The sequence below is a fragment of the Centruroides sculpturatus genome, unplaced genomic scaffold (assembly GCF_000671375.1).
Source record: "Centruroides sculpturatus isolate CEXI.00-Female unplaced genomic scaffold, Cexi_2.0 scaffold361, whole genome shotgun sequence".
NCBI classification, from domain to species: Eukaryota; Metazoa; Arthropoda; class Arachnida; order Scorpiones; family Buthidae; genus Centruroides; species Centruroides sculpturatus.
The window spans coordinates 252,727-276,288 of record NW_019385072.1 but is presented as its reverse complement, the minus strand read 5'-3'; the positions used below and the strand labels follow the sequence as shown (position 1 = coordinate 276,288).

General features: G+C 35.5%; 1 protein-coding gene across 1 annotated transcript in view; it reads left to right on the top strand.

Annotated features, from left to right (window-relative positions):
• The window catches only part of LOC111634240 (sushi, von Willebrand factor type A, EGF and pentraxin domain-containing protein 1-like), a 70,366-nt gene that overhangs the window by 41,656 nt on the left and 5,148 nt on the right, over nt 1–23,562 (top strand). Inside the window, exons 19-25 of the mRNA XM_023378965.1 lie at nt 11,161–11,369; nt 11,437–11,961; nt 12,079–14,931; nt 15,008–15,378; nt 15,600–15,785; nt 15,867–16,049; nt 16,554–16,724. Of these exons, the coding sequence (XP_023234733.1) occupies nt 11,161–11,369; nt 11,437–11,961; nt 12,079–14,931; nt 15,008–15,378; nt 15,600–15,785; nt 15,867–16,049; nt 16,554–16,724 (4,498 nt within the window). The remainder of the gene's footprint in view (nt 1–11,160; nt 11,370–11,436; nt 11,962–12,078; nt 14,932–15,007; nt 15,379–15,599; nt 15,786–15,866; nt 16,050–16,553; nt 16,725–23,562) is intronic.

Below are 23,562 nucleotides of genomic sequence, written 5' to 3'. Positions count from 1 at the left end.
TAGTTGTTGTTGTTTAATTTAATGATGGCAACATAACTTTTATCCGCCATTGTGAAGTTTTTGTGTTCTTGCCAAATGTTCTTATGTAAATTTATATGGAGTTTACGTTATCTCTTGAATTTACCTTTTTCTCCTTACGTTTAATTAGTTGTTGCCTTATCTGGGCCCATAACCTGGTAGACTTGATGTTGCTTGTTGAAGATTGGTAAAAACTGATCAGACTCATGTAACTGGTTATGTAACAAAGAATACACAAAGATTACACTGTCTTGAGTCGTGGAAGGTCAGCAGAGCCGGCCCTACCATAGGGCGAAAGGAGCAGCCGCTCCAGGCGCTAAGTCCTAGGGGGTGCCTCAGTGGTAAAGAAAATTAAAGGGTATAAATTTGGGGCAACCAAGGGCAGTGGCGTAGCAAGGGGGTGTATCAAGCACCGGGCGCCACTCGCAGAGGGGCGCCCAAATGTTCTCCAAGACAAACTATATGTGTTTCTGTAGGGGGGCGCCAATAAAGTGTCGTACCTCGAACGCCAGTTATGTTCGCTACGCTACTGACCAAGGGGGTGCCATAATAGGATCTCGCTCCATCCTAAAACTTGCCTCGGGCCGGCACTGAAGGTCAGCTGAAAAGGAGAGAGTGAAATGAGGTCACCATCACCAATGGCTCCCCGAGGGATTAACAGCACCACCAACCTTTTATTATGTAACGGAAAAGTGTTTACAAAACATTGCCGCGACACAATGCATTGTATGTAACAATGTCACATAGCATTTAACAATAATTTCAATTGTCAATTACAACATTAATAATTTATTGTTATAAATATACTAGTTAAAAATTAAGATATTCCTTTTTCTTTTTATTTATGTTCATTATTATTTTTTAAAAGCCATGTTACAGAAATATTTCCATATAAAATCAAGATCTGTTAGACTTACAGTCGCAAATTGGAAACTGCTGTGACAGATGTAACAGCACTAAAAAACCATAAGATGCAGCAAAACATTTTATTTATTAATGTTTTCTGCCATATTTACTGACTTTCTTTAGGTAGAACAAGAATTTGAATGTAAGTTAAGAACAAACACAATAGTAATTTAAAAATAGAATTCTAGAATATAAACATTTGAAATGTAGAAAGCCAGATAATTAAAAGTAAACAATAAAAAAATACAAACATAAAAAGTATGTCATTGACTTATGGTCTAATTAATATGTCAATTCATTTTAAATGGAAATTTCAACTTATTGGGGTCAAGATAGTACTATGATATCTAAAGTACCTTTGAAAAATATTCAATCTATTAGACCATCAAATTGAATACTTACAACAATCAATAAACATGCAATTTTATTCAAATATTATACATATACATACAGTGAAATCTGTTCAAAACAGAAACATGCACCTGCCTAAACAGAAAAAATTCTTCGGAATACATCAGTTTTCTACATTAAAAACATCTTGTTCAAAATGGAAACCTGTCAAACCAGAAAAAATATTCAGTACCATGCAGTTCTGGTTTACACAGGTTTTACTGTAATTTAATTAAAGTATATATATATATATATACTTTATATATATTCTGATTTTTCTTTATATATATATATAAAGAAAAATCAAAATCATTATACAGGGATGTGCAAAAGTAGGTATACAGTGTTATTATGGAAAAGACACACGGAGAAAATAGGAAGAAAAAACATTTATTTTTATGTATTAATTAAATCACAAATAAGGAATACAAACTAATAAAAAAAAATAATAATAATAATAATAATGAACACCAAGCATTTGTATTTCTCAGATTCTCAATTGTATACCTACTTTTGCACCCCTGTACATTAATTGAAAAAAGTTATGCACCCAGATAGAATTGTTCAATTACTCAGCATACAGCTATGTCTCAGATATGTATATAAATGATTAAAGTTGCAATCCAATTGCACACCAAGTAATGCAACCATACTACATTAAAATTGCTATCTTAATATCTTAGCAAGTCTCTGCAAGTCTTTTTATACATTCAGAAGTTTTAATTTACCTGTTGTTTTGATATCTCTAAATTCCAGGCATGTCTATATGATGCAGTCAAAGACATTACACACAGCTTATGTGTTTGAGCCAGCTACAGTAATATTTTTGTTCACTATCTACTGACAAATAAAAGCCTTGCCTTGCTATGCAACTCTCTGTAGCAGGTGACTAACATAGGCAAATATGTATGTCCTGCTGTTAGCACTCCAAAATTGCCAGCTTTTTGGTGGTGTCATAATGGAGAATCATGGACTGCTACAGACTGGCAGCGTATTTTTTTTAACAACAAATCTTATTCTGTTTGGGAACAGACAGCCATTGTGTTAAATTGTAGAGAATTTTAATCCCACCATTATCCACTGCTCCCCTCTGCACTTTGAGTGGCATGCTGCTTCTAATTGCTGGCCTGGTATGACAGCCATTCCTAGTAGTGGTGCAACGGATAATGTTGGCAAAGTAATATATTTGGAAAATTCTATTTCCTTACATGTAGCCTTTCATGATGGCTGTGAACAGCCATTTTCCAAAATCATAAAACAATTTATTCCAATACAGTTCTTTGATATTATTTTACCATTTATTATATCATTAATTAAAAACGAAAGCAAATTTGCTTGTTTAGTTTTACATAAAGAATTAAATCATGGCCAAATATTTGATACTGTGGGACACAGGGCATCTTCAGTGTTTATTCAGAGTTGACTGACATTTTGATTTTATAATCATCTATGCTAAAATGCCACTTCACATAAACACAGTACAGAATTTTACTGTTGTTATATTTTTTGCTACACCCACATTCATTTATGTGGATTATTAAATGTGTGGGTGCAACTACAGTTTAAGAAGCACTGTTCTAGATAACTTGATTAAATTTTGGAGAAAATAAAAAATTTAACAAACTCCACTATACCTTTAAAATGCAGTCTATTTTGCACACTTATCTAACATTTTCGGTCAGATTCACAGACCTTCTTCAGGATTGAACTATCAGATTTCAAATTTGCAAAATGGAAATTCCAAAATGTACGTTCTATAATCTTCTCAATTGCGCATGCTCATTATTATAATTTTAATGTCGCCGCTTTCCATGCCAATGCTATTTTGTTTGATTCACGGAAATTTATATTTTGCCCTTTTTCTTTGCACTTGTAAATGTGCCAGGCTTCTGCATACTTTAGATGTCTTCTATTTTCCACTTTTTGTATGCTCCATTTGATTTCGATCTCTGTTGGATCTGCGATCGCATAATTAGCCAAAGCCGTGATTGGTTGTTTAAATCTTACATTCTTTTTGTGCTCCTTCAATCTTTCATTTAACGATCTTTTAGTGGCTCCTATATAATATATCTCCTTATTCAGCCTCTTATCATACAACGGTATTCTGTATACACCTGGAATCAGCCTCCTGTCAACGGGTATTTCGTCATTTCTTAGCATTTGGAATATTGTCGTGTTTCTCTTGTACGCTATTTTCTTGTTGCTTTCTATTCCTATTTTTTTGTAAATGTTACTTAACTGAGCCCTGTATTCCATTACGGTGAACTCCTTTTTCTCTCTTTTATTTTTATTTTTATTGCCTTCTTTTTCTGCTCGTATTAAGGCTTTTATTTTATTCTCCTTAAGTCCAACATCTCTTGCTAGCTTTGCGATGTATTCAAGCTCTTTACACGTATCATGAATCCTGCTACAATGAGTGTATGCTCTTTGCAATTAGTGCTCTAAATGCTGCTATTTTGAAGCTTGTTGGGTCATGCGAGGACCATGGTATCAAATCCAGAACGTACATCGGCTTTCTATATACTTTCGTATTGATTACCCCTTCTTCATCTACTTCGACCTCTATATCTAAGAAATGTATTCTTTTTTGATTTTGCTGCTCTAATGAATCTGACCGAAAACATTAGATAAGTGTGCAAAGTAGACTGCATTTTAAAGGTATAATGGAGTTTTTTAAATAGTAATGCAGTTAGAGATATAATAAAAAATTTAACTTACACTATGTACATTTTAGAGATGTTTCCTCGTTTTGTTTACATGCATACATCCATGAAACTTTTTCTGTGTATGTGTTAGTGTCTATTTCATTTAATATCTCAGACAGGGATAAAGGTTAAAAAATGAAATTTGTATATAAAGGGCATTGATGCTTTTAAATTTTGGTGGTTAAAGGTCATAGGGTCATGTATCACAAATCGAATGGGGTCAGACTTAATGAAAATTTTTCTCATTATTGGCTTTTATAAAAAACTCATCTCTACCCTCAAAATTAAACCTTTTGCTTTTTTTTTATAATAATAATATAAAAGTCATTTTAAGTAAAAACTTGTAACAGATGGTGCCACACACAATTTTAACTTTATGCTGATGTGTCTTAATGCTTCTTAAACATAATTATTATTTGTTGGGAAAGTTAGCAACTTAGTGCTGGATTTTTTTGTGTGCACTAACACAGTATAAACTCAGACATGTTTCTAAAACGTTGTAAGTTTTTGGATGTAGGAAACCATTAACAAAACCCAGTACTTTCACAAATATATAGCTTTTATCGCCATCTACATCATTTATTTATTAATTTACTGTTTACAAAAAATACAATATTCTCATATGCAACAAAAATAGATTTATAGTGTGGCCATCAGCCATATTTTAGTTTGTAGATAGTTTATAATTCCTTATTTTATTTCTATTCTTCTACTTTCTTTCTATTGTCTTCGAGAACTTTCCGTATCGATCATTACTACTTGAAGGGGGAGACTTACCCTTTCTCAGAACCAAGGATGAAACAAAGGAGTAAGGTATTAGTGCTTCTCCAAATTTGGGAAAATAAACAAAAGAAAATATAGCCTGAGGTAAGAAGAAAGAAGACAGGAGACAACTTTTTGGCTGGACCTCAAAAAGGAATGGACATATAGTGTAGTGAGCGAAGCTCGGAAAGAGAGAGGTGGGAAGAAAATGGCAGGTATAGGAGAGGACTGTCAAGATTAGAGAGGAGGAAGCATGAGAGACTAAGGAATACTGAAAGAATCAGAGAACCTCAAGAACGAATTGCTGAATCAGTAAAGAAGAATAAAAGATCACATCTGTGAAAGGGCACCTCCCCGAAGATATCGATCAATCAACGTGGACCCAGGTACTCTCTATCTATCTCTTTATACTTTCTACACTCTTCTAAGTGTAATCATTTCCCTGTTATATTAGTTTTAAGTTAGACATAAGATTAGTTTTTAAGTCGGTTATCAAGGTTTTGTGTTATGTGCATGTATATTATATACTTGTACGAGAATAGGAGGCAACCTATTTCCCTGTGAGGATAATAGAGTAAAAACAAAACCATTAAGTTGGGATCTTTGTAACAAAACAAGAAAAAAGAACTGTGTTCAGAGAGCATTAAAGGAATATTCAATTATACACAATTTTTGTTCCTGTGTTCCTATTTGTAACGTTTATTTGCGGACTTAAAAATCTCTTGTTACGAACAACCACAATAGTATTTGTCTTATGATAACCTATCCATATTGCTGCCATCACAATTTTAAAAATAAATTGATGAAAACACTAATAATTAATTCTATATAATTATGACAACCCAAACAACTGACTATATGCAAATTACACAATGAAAAATACGAGACAGTCCAGCAAATAAAGGTTAATAAACAACATTTACAGACGTTTTCTGCTGTGTTAAACTATGTAAATTTAAATAAAAATATTTTTATTTAGAAATTACAATGTAAAAAAGGGCAACTAAACAGTTTTATGCACCTAGTTGTGACAATAAAAACAGAAAAATAAACAGTAATCAAAAAATGTAAAAGTAAAATTAATAAGTCATATCAAAATTTATTTTTCTAAAAACAGGATTTTCCATAATGAATAATTTGTTACAAAAACTTTTACCATATAAGCGTTAAATTAAATACGTATGTCACTAAATACACAAGCGCTTTCTCAAAATGTATCTATTATAAATGTATAACACTTCTCCCGTGGGGGAATTTTTCTAAAAATCCCTTCTTAGTGTACATTCTCTTGACGTGACCTATTAAAACGCAAAAAACCGCACTTAAAATAGTATAAATAGAAGCAGAGTTCTTCACAGTAAACCTTAATCTTGTCTATCTCCTTCCCAGTGGGGAGAATTTCAACAAGTATATTATATAAAAACACGTGCATATTCGAATGCAACGTTGTGTCAAGATTTCAAAGGAATCGGTAGGAACAAACAAACATTACATTTTTATATATATATATATATATAGATAAATGATGATCTGCTTTAGTTCATCCTCACAGAAAAGCAAACTTAGGTAATTGTACTTGCAGAGTTAGTGCCATCTGTTGGACATAAAAGCCTTAATGCTAGATGATATCTTTTAATTTATATGAATGTTTAACGGAATAATATATAGCCTATGTCCACCTTGAAGTTCCATTTTAAATATTGGTGAAAGAATTTTTGAAATCAAATGAGTAGTTTTGGAGATTACCTCCTACATCCAAACTTACAAACTTTACCTCTTTACGATATTAGTATAAATTACACATGCATAGAATGTTATTACAATGAAAGGGTTATCACACAGAAAACTATTTATGTCTTATATATCCCTAAAATGCATTTCGGCCCCTGGGGTTAATGGCCCTCTTCAGTTAGGTGAACAACATTTATAAAATATAAAGCAAAAATTACAAAGGCATAATGACTTCTAGGCAGAGGCTGCACAGCCTAGTAGCTCAAGCCCTATCAGCTATAACCAACCAACTATAAGTGGTCAGAGCCAGTGGCGTAGCTATATATTCAGCACCCTGGAGCAAATAGAATCGGTGCACCCCTTTGTTCCTCGGAAGAGGTCTGGCAATATTTATTTTGAACATTTAATTTAAAAACATATATCTAATTATTTCAATTCAAAACCTTATTTAACAACAATTTATTTGAGATTTGAGGCATTTCAACAATAAGATATTCAATTTTAATAAACACAAATATAATAATAAAACAAAATATAATTCTTTAAGTACAGAGTACCTAATAATATTTACTACATAGTATATAAATTGTATTGACAAAATGTATGCAATTTAGGTTTCATAACTAATACATAATAATACATTAAAAAATCTTCAAGATTGTTGTTTTCTCGCTTTTTCATTTGCAAATTGGTCAGTTATTTTCTACAGATCAAGTTGACAAGCTATTCTTTATTCAATTGATATAATAACCAGAGCTAAGACAGTGTTGTGACATGCTACTTCTTAAATAAGTTTTGATTAATTTTAGTTTTGAAAAAACTTTGTTCTACTGTTGCTGTCGTTGCCCGTAAAGTTAAAAAAATGAGGCATGTGGGAGAACCTACTTGAGGATGTGGTGGGAATTAAAAGTAGTTCGGCAACTTTGCTTATAGAAATAATTTCATTTACCTGACTATAAAAACACATTTTAAATCGAAGCAGTTGAGATCCAAAGCTAGGCAAAATGTCAAAGGGATATTACCTGATCCTTCCAGAATATTTTTATCAGGTGACGTGACAAGATATACAAGTGATAAACACTTCAAAAGCATACAGTATATACAAGGGTAGTCCCAGAAGTACCCGACCTAACAAAGAAGACCCAAAAAATTTGATAAAACATATCTTTATTTTTCAACATAGTCTCCTTTTAGCTCGATACATTTTTTCCAGCAATGTACAATAGCTTCAATTTCCTGTTTATAATGAGAACTGTCGAGCTTCTCAAAATAGCCATCAACCACACTTTACCTCTTCATTGTTGGCAAATCTTTTATCACCAAGCCATTTTTTTAAGTTTGGAAAGAGAAAATAATCCAAGGGGGCTAAATCTGGCGAATAGGGTGTGTGAGGAAGCAATTTGAACCTTAACTCATTGATTTTGGCCATCGCAATAACGGATGTGTGAACTGGTGCGTTGTCTTGATGAAGCAACACTTTTTTTTCGCCAAATGTGGCCGTTTTTTCTTGATTTCATTGCTCAAGTGCTGCAATAAATTCGCATAATACTTGCCATTGATTGTTTTTCCTGGGCGCATTCCAAAAAACTGACGCCATGACCTTGCCAGCAGATGGAACTGTTTTCGCCTTCTTTGGAGCTGATTCTCCCCTTTCAGTCCATTGTTTCAACTGTTCTTTCATCTCAGGTGTGAAGTGATGGACCCATGTTCCATCCATGGTTATGAATCGACACAAAAACTCGGCTTTGTTGCTGCGAAACATTGCCAAAGACTTGAGTGAAACAACCTCACGACGCTGCTTTTGTTCCATTGTGAGCAAACGCGGCACCCATCTTGCGCACAGCTTTCTCATGTCCAAATTTTCAGTTAAAATGCGATGTATAGCACTTTTTTAAATGCCTACCATGTCTGCTAGCTTGCACTTTGAGTCGACTGTCATCCAATATCATTTTGTGGATTTTTTCCATCATTTCTGGCATGGTCACTTCACTTGGTCGACCACTACGATGTTCGTCTTGGCAGCTCATACGGCCTTGTTTAAACTTTGCCACCCAATATTTTATTGTTGTAAATGATGGAGCAGACTCCCCCAGAGTAGAATCTAGCTCAGCTTTAATATTGGTTGGACTGAAACCTTTCAAATGAAAGTGTTGTATCACATAATGATGACAAATTTTTTCCATGTTTACAAATTCACTGAGATTGTTCATTATTTATGGCTGCCAAAAAAATACTATACAATGTAACGTCATCAAACTTCAAACTTAAGCTTTATAAAATGGATACTTTCAAACACAGTAGTTTTTTTCAAACAAGTACCGCCATCTATGTCAGGTCGTGTACTTCTGGGACAACCCTCGCATTTGTCCAACGGAGTCAAATCTAATAGTTAATTGATTAATTATTAAATCCAAAAATTTTTTTACCAATGTTTTAACAATCGACTTTTCTAACTTGGTGCCCTTGTGATTCGTGCACCTGGAGCACTATGCTCCAACTGCTCCACAGTAGCTACACTTCTGGTCAGAGCCATTCATTAGGTTAATTTACAAGCAAATTAAACATGGTAATTATCAATTGGATAAGAAAACTGAAAGACTTGCACAGGGTGCAACTAAAATGGTGATATGGGAGTGTATTATGCCTGTTCATGCAAGTATTAAAGTTTCAATACGTTACTCCAAATTGGAAAGGTCAATATACGGTACTGAGTGTTTTTGTGATCGATTGAAGGTAGTGGGGGTTCAGTGAAGTATGAGATGCAATAAAGATCTTTGACAGCTACATCTGTAAAATTACACCCCTTTTAGATATCTCACCATGTTGTCGAGATGTTCACAGTGCAATTGTAAAGCTGTTGACAGTTAAGGGGTGTGTACGGTTTTAAACATTTTGATTGTTAATAGTTTATAATTTTAATATTTTGTAAGTGTGAGTCTTGTAATAAATTCTTTAAGTTAATTTTTACCTTATATTTTATAAATGTTGTACACCTAACTGAAGAGGGCCATTAACATCAGAGGCCGAAATGCATTTTAGGGATATATAAGGCTTAAATAGTTTCATATGTGTGATAACTCTTTCATTGTAATAATATTCTATGTATGTGTAATAAAGTATGTGTATTATATATCTTAAAAAAAGATATTAAAGGCATATTGTTAATTGTTAATCTTGACATCAACTACCTCCTGGAAGCACCAAAAACAAAAATGGTGACTCCACAACAGAGAAGGCATTTAGCTTTCTGCAGTTTGTAAAGTCAAAATCACTTGTCATTATGCAACGTGAGTAATCTTCAGGAGTTGTAGAATCATGGCTGCTGTAAGACAACAAATGTGCCACGTGAGCATAGGAAGTGTGGTTATTCAGAAAGATATATTTGTGGGTCCACGAGGAACCGTTACAAATAATACAGAAACAAAATTGCACACAATGAAATATTCTTTTTTATTTTCTCCGAATGCAGTTCTTTTAATATACAGATCCCAACTCGACAGATTTTCACTTCAATACCCACACAGAGAAGTGGAGGGGTCGTCTCCTATTATTGTACAGATAGGTATCACACGCGCACATAATACAGAACAAAAGAATAAACTTAATGACTAACTTAAAACTAATCTTAAATCTATCTTAAAAAGTAACAAGGAAAGGAAATGAATAGACTTAGGAAAGCAAGGGAAAGATAGGAAAGTAAACAGAATGTACCCGGGTTCAAGTCATCTGATCGATCTCCTATACGATTTCCATCCTCACAATCGTGATCCCTTCTCTTTCTCTAGTAAACCAGTGGTTCAATGTCTGGATTCTCTCACTCTTCTAGTGTCCGATGGATTCTCGTACTTCTTTCTGTGTTCAGTCTTGGAAGGGTTCTTTGTCACGACTCAGTCTCCTCTCTTTCACCCTCTTTTGAGTCTGGAGCGCTGCATCCGACGTCTGTTTTCTCCAAGGTCCATCCAAAAAAGTCTACACTCCTCTCTCACATTGCCTTGGGCTCTCGCCTCCTTTGTCTATCTCCCCAAATTAGGGGAAGTCTTAATCTCATCTTCCTTTGTTCACCTCTCTGTTCTTATAAAGGGTAATCCTCCCCCTCAAGCAGTAATGGTTTATGTAGAAATTGCTTTGAGACAATGGAAAGGAAGTAAGAAAGTAGAAACGAAAGAAGAATATAGAAAGAAAAGAAAGAACTTACGAACTACATAAAAACTAAAATATGACTGACAGCTACAGAAGAATTTGAGTATTGTTTGAATATGTGCTGTATGACACAAGATGCATGTGTTGAGAAATTATAATGGTTAAATGTGAAACTTGGATGGTTATATTTTAATGTACATTACAACATTCTTATTTAATAATTAACAAAATTACAATAATTTAAAATGGTAGCATTCTTTTTGGAGTACTGTGTATAATAAATATATTTGTTAAACAAATTGATATGTTATTTTGGAAGATAAGCATTTTGTAAACAAATATATAGATAAAATATTCATAAATTATATCTATAATATTGAAATCATCAAGAGTAAATAAAAAATTTTTGAATTGACAAAAATTAAGTTAATTTACTTTTAATTAAATTACTATTATTTCAATTTAACAACATTTAATTACATTCTTCAAAACAATTTTATGAATTCAGATTGAAAATGGTGAAGTCATAACTACAAACAATACATTTACCGGAGAGGCTAATTATCGCTGCCAGGTGGGATTTCGTCTGGAGGGAAACCAGCGGCGACGTTGTTTGGCAGATGGCAAATGGGATGGTCTTGATCCATCCTGTGAAATTATAAAATGTGCCGAACCAATGCAAGTACAGCACGCCTATCTATTATATTCAGATGTCAGGTAATTTAAATTTACTCAAAAAAGATTTCTCTCTATTCTGTTTTTGTAATTATACCAAATTTGTTAGGTATGGATCAGTTGTTGAGTATTATTGTGATGAAGGTTACAAATTAAAAGGGCTGAGTCAAAGAATTTGTAGGGAAGATGGATTTTGGGAAGGCGAAGAACCTTACTGTGAGACTATCCGCTGCCAGTCACCTTCAGTAATTGAAAACGGTGATATAATGGTTCCAGATACAAAGTTTGGTACACATATTTCTTATTCCTGTCATAGAGGTTATGAACTTGAAGGTCCAAGCAGTAGAGTGTGTCAACAAGATGAACAGTGGAGTGGAAAAGAGCCTAAATGTCTTCCTATATATTGTCCAGATGATGAACTTAAATTACCCAATGGTCATATCAAACTAGAAAGTAATTTGATGGGTTCTGTTATTTTATATAGTTGTGATGTCGGTTTTGAACTGATCGGATTAATATCTCGTACATGCCAAGAAAATAAAGAATGGGAAGGAATGCCTCCCATATGTGCAAAAGTTACTTGTCCACCACCGATACCGCCATTAAATGGCGAAGTGGTCTGGTTTAATCACAGGTAATTATTTAAAATTTTAATTTCATTCACAGTGAAAAGAAAACAGCATTAGACATTTAAAACTAGATTATTTTGGATGTATTATTATAAATATCATTAATAGTTTTCTATTTTCAGTTTTGGTGATTCAATAACTTACAGTTGTCATAAAGGATATACATTACAAGGAGATTTGCATAGAATTTGCTTACCAGATGGTACCTGGAGTAATCAAGAACCATTCTGTGAACCTATCAAATGTAGTCTTCCATCTAATATTGAGTATGGTTATGTAAGATATGATAATTTAAATTACAGGTCAAAAGTAAAATATAGTTGTCATAATGGTTATAAGTTAATTGGTTCTAAATACATAGAATGTCGAGCAGATCACAGTTGGGACGGTGCAGTTCCTCACTGTGAACAAATTTTATGTCCAGAACCTCCGCCTATAAAATATGGACATCATATGACAGAGAATTTTACAATTGGCTCGAGAGCAATTTATGCATGCGACAAAGGATTTATCATGGACTCTTCTAAGCTAGAATGTAATGCAAATGGAAAATGGATAGGAAAAATACCATCTTGTAATATTGTGTCTTGTTCTGCTCCCTCCAAATTTAAATTTGGCAAAATCATTGGCAAGAATTTCACTTATGGAAATACAATACACTTCAAATGCAATTCTGGTTGGGAATTAATTGGCAATTCTGTTCTTTTTTGTGAAGAAACTGGAAATTGGAATTCATCATATCCTTCTTGCATAGGCACATTTTGTCCTTCTCCAGAAGTTATTCATCATGGGCAGATTATTGCAACTGATTTAAAATATGGAACAAGCATTACGTATCACTGTAATCCTGGTTACCAGTTGATAGGTGACAGTTACCGCAAATGCGAAATTGATAATACGTGGAGTGGCAAGCCACCGAAATGTTTACCAGTACTTTGTCCCGAACCACCAGATATAGCTCAAGGTACCAAAATAGGTAACTTATTTGAATTTGGGTCCAATGTCACATTTGAATGTAATCATGGTTATCTATTACATGGATTGTCAACTTTGCATTGTTTAGAGAATGGAACATGGTCTGCATCAATACCAGTTTGTGTAGAAGTATCATGTTCCATTCCTGAACGAGTTAAAAACGGTGAAGTTGTGGTACCTATCAGAAAAAGGCAATACCAAAAAGATGATTCCATGCAGGCAGACGAGGGCTTTTTATTAGGTCATAGAGGAGATATTACTGTAGATTCTGACATGATAATTGAAGCATCCCAGTCAGATATATTTCGACTTGGTGCAAGAGTAATTTATAAATGTGCAAAAGGATTCCATTTAGAAGGTGAAAGAATGCGTACATGCCAGAAAGATGGTCACTGGTCAGGTGAAACCCCATATTGTAAGGCTGTAAGTTGCAATAATGTCAGCAGTATTGAAAATGGAAATGTAAGTGTTTCAACCATTACTTTTCTATCCGAAATTAATTATACTTGTAATAGTGGTTACAAATTGATTGGATCTAATAAACGTATTTGTTTATCAAATGGTTCTTGGTCAGGAAACTCTCCACATTGTGTGCTCATTAAATGTTCACAACCATCATCAATTCCGCATGGAAATGTTAAATGGGATAATTTGAACTATGGAGGAATTGCAATGTATGAATGCAACACTGGATACAGATTAATTGGAAATGTAAGTCGGATTTGCCAAAACAATGAACATTGGAGTGGTTTAGAACCAAACTGCCAACCTTTGGAATGTACGAAACTGACAAATCCAAATAACGGATGGGTTCAAACCAACAGTCTTATGGTGGGAACATTAGCAAAATATGGATGTAAAGAAGGATATGAACTTACAGGTCCAGCTATACGCACTTGTCTTATGAATGAAACATGGAGTTCTACAATTCCTTCTTGTCATATAACAAGCTGTTTTCCATTACCTGCTGTAAAGTATGGATACATTATTGGTTTGAAATTTACTTTTGGATCTGTTGTGAAATATAAATGCTATACTGGTTACACTTTAATAGGACCTGCAGAGAGGTCATGTCTTGCCAATAAAAGTTGGTCAGGAGAAAGCCCTCAATGTAATCCTCTAAATTGTCCTCGTCCCCATGCTCCTCATCATGGTTCTGTTTATGTACCCAAACTTGCAGTTGGAAGTTATGCAAATTATTCATGTTATGAAGGATATGAATTACGTGGAAATTCTTCTCGAATGTGCATGCCCGAGCTAATGTGGAGTGGAGATGTACCTAACTGTGTTATTATCAACTGTTCATCTGTTACTACGATTCCTTATGGATCTGTAATGTATACAAACTTTACTTTTGGATCTGCTGTGAAATTTTCATGCCTACCTAAGTATCAACTGTTAGGTTCTGAAGAAATATGGTGTTTACCAAACAAAGAATGGTCATCTGATATTCCGACATGTAATAGATACATTTGTGATAATCTTAATAATGATAAACACACTCTGATATCCCCTCTCGGACCACATCAAGTTGGTCAAACTGTGAAATTCAACTGTATCATGGGATATCAATTACAAGGAAAAAATATGTTAAAATGTGATGCAAATGGTCACTGGGAACAAAGTATACCAAGGTGTATACCTGTAGAATGTGGTCCACCACCTGAAATAATGAATGGAAGAATAAGTTTCCTTTCTAATAACAAATCTAACAGTATCCAATATATGTATAAGAGTAAAATTGCTTATGTTTGCAATGATGGCTATGAATTAAATGGCAGCCGTGTACTTGAATGCGAAAGGGATGGTTATTGGGTTGGAGAAAAACCACAATGTATTGAAGTTAACTGTGGGCATCCACCCATAGTCCATCATTCTACAGTTCAAGTGGAACATAAACCAGGTCTTTCGACAGCAATCTACTTATGCAATTACGGTTATAAATTGATAGGATCAGAAAAACATTTTTGCAAAGATGGCAAAGAATGGAACATAAACAAGTAAAAAAAATTTTTTTGTAGTGTTTTTCTTTTAAATTTTTATTTAATTAATAAATTTTATATACACATTTTCCAGTACCCATTGCGAAAAAATATTTTGTGGTCCACCTCCGTATTTTCAATACAGCAAATCAATCAATTTACTTTCAAATAATTATGAAGTCGGAAGTTATGTCACTTATACCTGTTTACCTGGTTACGAAAATATCGGAGGAGAAAGTCTTAGTTGTTCAGAGGAAAACAAGTGGATAGGCAGGATACCCAACTGTTTGCCGATCAGCTGTTCTAAGCCTCCTGCACCTAAACACGGAATTGTCAAAGGTGAAGAATATACTTTCCAAAGTATTGTTTTGTATAGTTGTGACAAAGGTTACAAATTAATTGGAAAAGATACTAGAGAATGTCAATCAGATGGAAAATGGGGTGGAGACATTCCAGAATGTAAAAGTAAGTACAGTTTGCTACAGAATATTTATAATAATTCAGTTTAAAAAATTTATAGACCTAGCATAAAACAAGGATCAAACTTATTAAAATGTAGAAAACATTTTAATATAATTAGTCCTTTTATCTGATGTTAACTGAATTTTTGAACACTAATGAAATATATAGATTTAAACATATACATTGTCTTCAACAAAATGATACATTTAATAATATTTTTAAAGTAATCCATTGCAATGAATTAAATGAGCCACGTAATGGATATCTATGGAAGGAAGTCGAAATCCGACAGCCAATAGTTGGCGATCGCATTTGGTTCTCTTGCGAAAATGGCTATAACTTGGTTGGAAGCGAAAGCATCCAGTGTCAAGAAAATGGATTATGGAAACCAGAAATTCCACACTGTGCAGGTAAAATCTTAATATATTCTTAATATGTTAATAAATCAAGAATTTTTTGACATGTATAATTGAATTGAATTTCTGATGTAGCAATAACATGTCCACCTCCCACCGACTATCCCCCTAAAACAGTTATAATTAAACATGAAGAAATGTTTTCATTTGGAGATCAGCTAGCACATGTTTGCGAAGCAGGATACAGACCCGATGGTGATCTGACTATAAAGTGTCTGGAAAATGGAACATGGTCTCAGCCAAATGGAATCTGTTCAAGTTAGTTTGTCGTTAAGTTAAAATGTATTTAAAAAGATTTATCATACAGGAACGTACTTCACTCAAATGGACAAATCAGATCTTTGTAATAGTCATTCTGCAAGATGCATTTTGGGTTGGTCTAGACCCAGAATGCATCTCGCAGAATGAAGTCCTTAAATTATCAATGTATTGTACTACATGATTTAAAAACACAAAGTTTAAAGTACAAAAAGCTTCAAGTAAATCATGTATTTAAAATGTTTTGTAAGTTATTAGAAATAATGAATATTAATGAAAAAATAATAATAATATGGAAATATTTTGAATTTATCTAAGTTTCATACATAATTAAGATTAACTGTGAAGATATGGTCTTATAATCTGGGTTGAGAAAAACTTTCCTAGAGAAAAGAAGCATATACCCTGTCAATAAAATTTAAAAATATAACATTTGTCTTAAAATTTTTAATTAAAACTATTTAATTTTAATTCAAAATATTAAATATTAATTTGTATACACAGAAGTGTCTTGTGGACGACCACAGATTAATAATGGTGGAATTGTTCTTGGAATGTCCTACATGTATCATGACAAGGTTGTTATTAAATGTCCTCCTGGAAGTAAATCTTCTGGAAAGGTTGTCCTTACATGTAAGGGAAATGGTAAATGGAATGATGAACCGTATTGCCAAGGTAAATTTCACAATTATAATATATATATGTTTCATATTTACATTTCAAATTACTTTTAATGTCAGAAGTCAAAATACTTTTATCTACCAGTGACCAAGTGGATAAAATCACTAAATGCTAGTAATTTGTCACAGATTTGGATCATGCCAGTTTTTCAGGATTTCTTCACATGTATAGGAGCAGTTTTCAATAGAACGGCCTCCTGGGAGGTACCCCTTCTTGACAGGTTGCCTATGTTACCTTACCTTATTCTGTCAATTCAACCTGATCTAAATTTTAGGCTTCTGAATGTTAATAGTAGTTTTAAATGTAAATATGAGACTAATAAGGCATTATAAGCTTTATTTCATATTTATATTTGCATACAAAAATAATTTTAGTTTCAAATTCTAAAATATTATATAAACCTAAAGAAATAAAAGACAATTAATCATACTTTTTACTTATTTAATTAAAAATATATGCTCTTGATTTTAGTAGTGTCTTGTTCCTGTACATCATACTCTACTGATAACGATAGAGTTGTATGACAATTGTTATCAGGAAAAGTATGATGTACAGGGACAATTCATATATCTAACTCCATTCTGGAGAAAATTTTTGAATTCAAATTACATGAGTTCTGTTCCAGACAGGAAGTTCATTTATAGTTAATTAGGGCCTTCTGCCCCTAAGCTTTCCATATCTGGTCTTGACTTTCATCTATCTAACTCCATTCACAAGATTAAGGAAAGACAGACAGATGGATGCCTGTGGGAATTTATAGGTCTGCAATTTGAAAATTGCAGCCCAAAATTTGATCATATATGTAATATTCTCTTTCCATTACATATTTATTTAATGTACAGTACACTAGAAGAAAGTGATTTAAAACTAGATGCATCAACAAATATATTAAATCATTTCTAACAAAAGTAGCCTTAAGCTTAGGCTACTTTTGTTGAGATCATTGCAGATTCATCAGTCAACTTCATCCACTTTCTGCTTTAACCTCCTGCAAACAACTACAGTAGGAGAGGAGCTCCCAGTCAATCACATGAAACCCTCCATTGCTGAAAAATATGAAGAATGTAAAGAATAAAACAAATCTCCTGTTCACAATCCCAAATTATCCCAATAGACCTGCATTTATGAACACCAGGTAGTGAGTTAGTAATGCTAAATCAAGATATTTAACAGTGAAAATAACTTCTCATAGCTTTCATAACATTATATATGTAGATTCATCAGTTCACAATCCAAATGACACCTATCTGTATATTGTCATCCGCGTGTATATTGTCGATCTCTGCTGTAAAAAAAAAAAAAAAAAAAATTTGTTTTCTTTTATCTATAATCTATTGTGTATATATATATATATTTTGTCAATGTAATTAATGTAAACGATCGTCGCGATTGCTGTACGCGCGGTTTTATTTGTGTTTTGGGCGGTTTTTGTGTGGCAGCACGGTGAGAGTGGTGGAGGAGTTATATATAGTGGGGAACCGGAAACCATTCATTCTGGTTCCTGGCGTGCAACAGTGAAGGTGTGTCCTTCGATTGTCTTGTGTAGACCCTTTGTGCTTTGTGTAAGCTGCCACGTGCCAGGCTTAAGCCGACCTATCGTATTGTGATTCAATTATAAATATATATTTGGTGCATAAAGTTTGTTAAATAATATATCGTACTGGTCTCCTCCTTTTTGTGGCAATCATTTTTCATTCACCCCTGCGGATATCATACCTCAGATATTCGCAGATTCCACATATTGGCGTCCACGACAGGATTGCCACGTGTAACAATGGAGATGACGAGTATGGAACCTTCAGACGATCGTTCAATCCCTGTACCGAGCACCACTTCCCAAGCAATTCATCAGGATATGGTAAATGGAACCCCAGTAGTCACGGGATACCTAGGGATGATTCCAATGTTCTCTAGTTCACCGACGGATAGTGTTACAATCGAGCAATTCTTTGACATACTGGAAGAAGTGTCGTCCATCGCAGGATGGGACAATGGAACACGTTTGGTGGTGGCACAATCGAGACTGAAGAATGAACCATTCAAGTTACTTATGGACTTGCGGGCTGTTTATGGTAAGGACTATGTTCGAATAAAGACGGCTCTTGTATGTAGTCTCCATCGGCCTACAACGAGTGAAGGAAATACATTGAAGGACTTTATTAGTATACGACAAAGGCGCAGCGAAACTGTCGGTGAGTACAAGGTTCGTTTATGTATCGCGTTCGAGAAAATGATTTGTTCGAATCCTCATATGGCTACGCTAAGGGACGAGATGCTCCGTAGCCAGTTCGTCCAAGGACTCACCCTGGAATTGAGGATGAAGTTGTTAGAACGCGATCCTCAGTCGTTTGATAGTGCGGTCGAGGTAGCGGAAAGATTGTATAAGATCGAACAATCGTGCAGTTTTCATAAAGTACAGGTGGGTGGCATAGTCGTGCCTCCGTTTAACGGGACGGAAGATCCCAGTAAGGAATCAACTAACATGGCCGAGCTATCAGCAAAACTGGCTAGTTTAGAGGAAACCGTTACTAAGCTTTCGCAGGCAGTCATGGGATTGTCTGTTAATCCAAACAAGCACGACACTAATGAACAAACCAAAAGGGCTGGTCCCGAACGGAAATGTTTCATTTGCAAAAGCAAGGACCACCTGTGCTCTAATTGTCCGTTAAATTTAAACTCGAAGGGAGCCACTGTCGCAGCCAGATCAGTGGCTCGGAATTGATCATCGACCTGGCTGAGGAACCCAAANTAAGGCATTATAAGCTTTATTTCATATTTATATTTGCATACAAAAATAATTTTAGTTTCAAATTCTAAAATATTATATAAACCTAAAGAAATAAAAGACAATTAATCATACTTTTTACTTATTTAATTAAAAATATATGCTCTTGATTTTAGTAGTGTCTTGTTCCTGTACATCATACTCTACTGATAACGATAGAGTTGTATGACAATTGTTATCAGGAAAAGTATGATGTACAGGGACAATTCATATATCTAACTCCATTCTGGAGAAAATTTTTGAATTCAAATTACATGAGTTCTGTTCCAGACAGGAAGTTCATTTATAGTTAATTAGGGCCTTCTGCCCCTAAGCTTTCCATATCTGGTCTTGACTTTCATCTATCTAACTCCATTCACAAGATTAAGGAAAGACAGACAGATGGATGCCTGTGGGAATTTATAGGTCTGCAATTTGAAAATTGCAGCCCAAAATTTGATCATATATGTAATATTCTCTTTCCATTACATATTTATTTAATGTACAGTACACTAGAAGAAAGTGATTTAAAACTAGATGCATCAACAAATATATTAAATCATTTCTAACAAAAGTAGCCTTAAGCTTAGGCTACTTTTGTTGAGATCATTGCAGATTCATCAGTCAACTTCATCCACTTTCTGCTTTAACCTCCTGCAAACAACTACAGTAGGAGAGGAGCTCCCAGTCAATCACATGAAACCCTCCATTGCTGAAAAATATGAAGAATGTAAAGAATAAAACAAATCTCCTGTTCACAATCCCAAATTATCCCAATAGACCTGCATTTATGAACACCAGGTAGTGAGTTAGTAATGCTAAATCAAGATATTTAACAGTGAAAATAACTTCTCATAGCTTTCATAACATTATATATGTAGATTCATCAGTTCACAATCCAAATGACACCTATCTGTATATTGTCATCCGCGTGTATATTGTCGATCTCTGCTGTAAAAAAAAAAAAAAAAAAAATTTGTTTTCTTTTATCTATAATCTATTGTGTATATATATATATATTTTGTCAATGTAATTAATGTAAACGATCGTCGCGATTGCTGTACGCGCGGTTTTATTTGTGTTTTGGGCGGTTTTTGTGTGGCAGCACGGTGAGAGTGGTGGAGGAGTTATATATAGTGGGGAACCGGAAACCATTCATTCTGGTTCCTGGCGTGCAACAGTGAAGGTGTGTCCTTCGATTGTCTTGTGTAGACCCTTTGTGCTTTGTGTAAGCTGCCACGTGCCAGGCTTAAGCCGACCTATCGTATTGTGATTCAATTATAAATATATATTTGGTGCATAAAGTTTGTTAAATAATATATCGTACTGGTCTCCTCCTTTTTGTGGCAATCATTTTTCATTCACCCCTGCGGATATCATACCTCAGATATTCGCAGATTCCACATATTGGCGTCCACGACAGGATTGCCACGTGTAACAATGGAGATGACGAGTATGGAACCTTCAGACGATCGTTCAATCCCTGTACCGAGCACCACTTCCCAAGCAATTCATCAGGATATGGTAAATGGAACCCCAGTAGTCACGGGATACCTAGGGATGATTCCAATGTTCTCTAGTTCACCGACGGATAGTGTTACAATCGAGCAATTCTTCGACATACTGGAAGAAGTGTCGTCCATCGCAGGATGGGACAATGGAACACGTTTGGTGGTGGCACAATCGAGACTGAAGAATGAACCATTCAAATCACTTATGGACTTGCGGGCTGTTTATGGTAAGGACTATGTTCGAATAAAGACGGCTCTTGTATGTAGTCTCCATCAGCCTACAACGAGTGAAGGAAATACATTGAAGGACTTTATTAGTATACGACAAAGGCGCAGCGAAACTGTCGGTGAGTACAAGGTTCGTTTATGTATCGCGTTCGAGAAAATGATTTGTTCGAATCCTCATATGGCTACGCTAAGGGACGAGATGCTCCGTAGCCAGTTCGTCCAAGGACTCACCCTGGAATTGAGGATGAAGTTGTTAGAACGCGATCCTCAGTCGTTTGATAGTGCGGTCGAGGTAGCGGAAAGATTGTATAAGATCGAACAATCGTGCGGTTTTCGTGAAGTTCAGGTGGGTGGCGTAGTCGTGCCTCCGTTTAACGGGACGGAAGATCCCAGTAAGGAATCAACTAACATGGCCGAGCTATCAGCAAAACTGGCTAGTTTAGAGGAAACCGTTACTAAGCTTTCGCAGGCAGTCATGGGATTGTCTGTTAATCCAAACAAGCACGACACTAATGAACAAACCAAAAGGGCTGGTCCCGAACGGAAATGTTTCATTTGCAAAAGCAAGGACCACCTGTGCTCTAATTGTCCGTTAAATTTAAACTCGAAGGGAGCCACTGTCGCAGCCAGATCAGTGGCTCGGAATTGATCATCGACCTGGCTGAGGAACCCAAAATCAACGACCACAAGCTCCCAATTATTTCTGGTGAAATTAATGGGCGCACTGTGAGCTTGTTAATTGACACCGGGGCCAAAAGGTCCCTCATTAACCAAAGGAATTTGGAGTCTCTGGGGGGTGCAGACCACCAATGCAATGTGGTCAACGTAAGGGTCAAGGGGGTATCTGGGGGCATCATGAGATGCGACAGGAGTTTTTTGTTTAAAGTGAAGTTCGGTAGTAAGGTCGTTCCTACGCAATTCATCGGTGTCGACTCTGGGATTTTGGTCGGGAATCAAGGCATCCTTGGCATGGACTTCTTGTGTGCCTGCCCGGAAATCTTGACTAAAATAGCGCACATCATGAAAAGGGGTGCTGTTGTGGCAAAGGGAAGTTCGGCAGTTACGATTGTGTCATTGTGCGACACCCCCAATTCACTGGACCCAATTGGACAAGTCGACTTATCATACTTACCCAGCGAGCAGGCTATAAAGATACATGATATTATTAGTGACTCGTCTGATATCTTCCGCGAGACCGTGGAAGGGTTGGTGGGGACGAAAAAATTCGTTCACAACTTCGACTTGTGCACTGATCACCCCATCTATACCCGTCAATACCGCATTCCACATGTGTACTTGCCAAAATTAAAGGAGAAAATTGAGCAATATTTGGAAGCCGGCATAATTGAGCCATCGAATTCTGAGTGGAATTCCCCTATACATATCGTACCAAAAACCAATGGGGAAATCCGTTTCACACTTGACCTAAGGAAAGTCAACGAAGTCACTAAGGGCCAGGACTTCCCTATGATGCGGATTGATGACATCCTTGCGCAATTGAAGGGAGGGAAGATATTTTCTGTCCTAGATTTAAATTCTGGCTACTTCCAGATACCGGTTTTGCCCCACCTCCGCAAAGTATTTGCTTTCTCTACCCCCTGGGGAAAGTATCAACTATGTCGCATGCCCCAGGGTGGCAAGAACTCAGGGCGCTGTTTTCAGAGCATAATGAACTCAATCCTCTCCAAGTATGTAGGAACATCCTGTTTTGTGTTCCAGGATGATGTCGTCCTCTTTTCCAAGAACATTAAGGAACATATCGAGTTGTTAAGAGAAGTGCTCCTCCTTATAAAAGAGGCGGAATTAGTACTAAGGCCTTCGAAATGTAAATTTGCGGTGACTTCCGTCCGTTATCTAGGACACATAATTAGTGATGAGGGAATCTCTCCGGATCCCGATAACATAAAGGCTTTCCTTGAAATACCACCTTCTAGAACGGTGAGGCAAGTACGTTCATTTCTTGGAGCCCTCGGTTTCTACCGGCCATTCATAGAAAACTTTGCCAGCATATCCCTACCACTCACAGAGTTAACGAAAAAAGGACATCGCTTTAAATGGACGAAGGAATGCGAGGACAGTTTTTCCAGGTTAAAGAGGGCTGTCACCACCCCCTCGACGATGAGACATCCGGACTTCGCATCCGATTTTCACCTCTATACTGATGCTTCCGATCTGGCCGTGGGGGCTGCCCTACACCAGAAGTATGGTGATTGTCTCGCTCCTATTGGTTTCTTTAGTAAAAAGTTACATGGCGCCGAGTTAAACTATTCCATCATCGAGAAGGAATGCCTCACACTAGTGTTGGCCCTTCGTCATTTCCGCTTCTTAA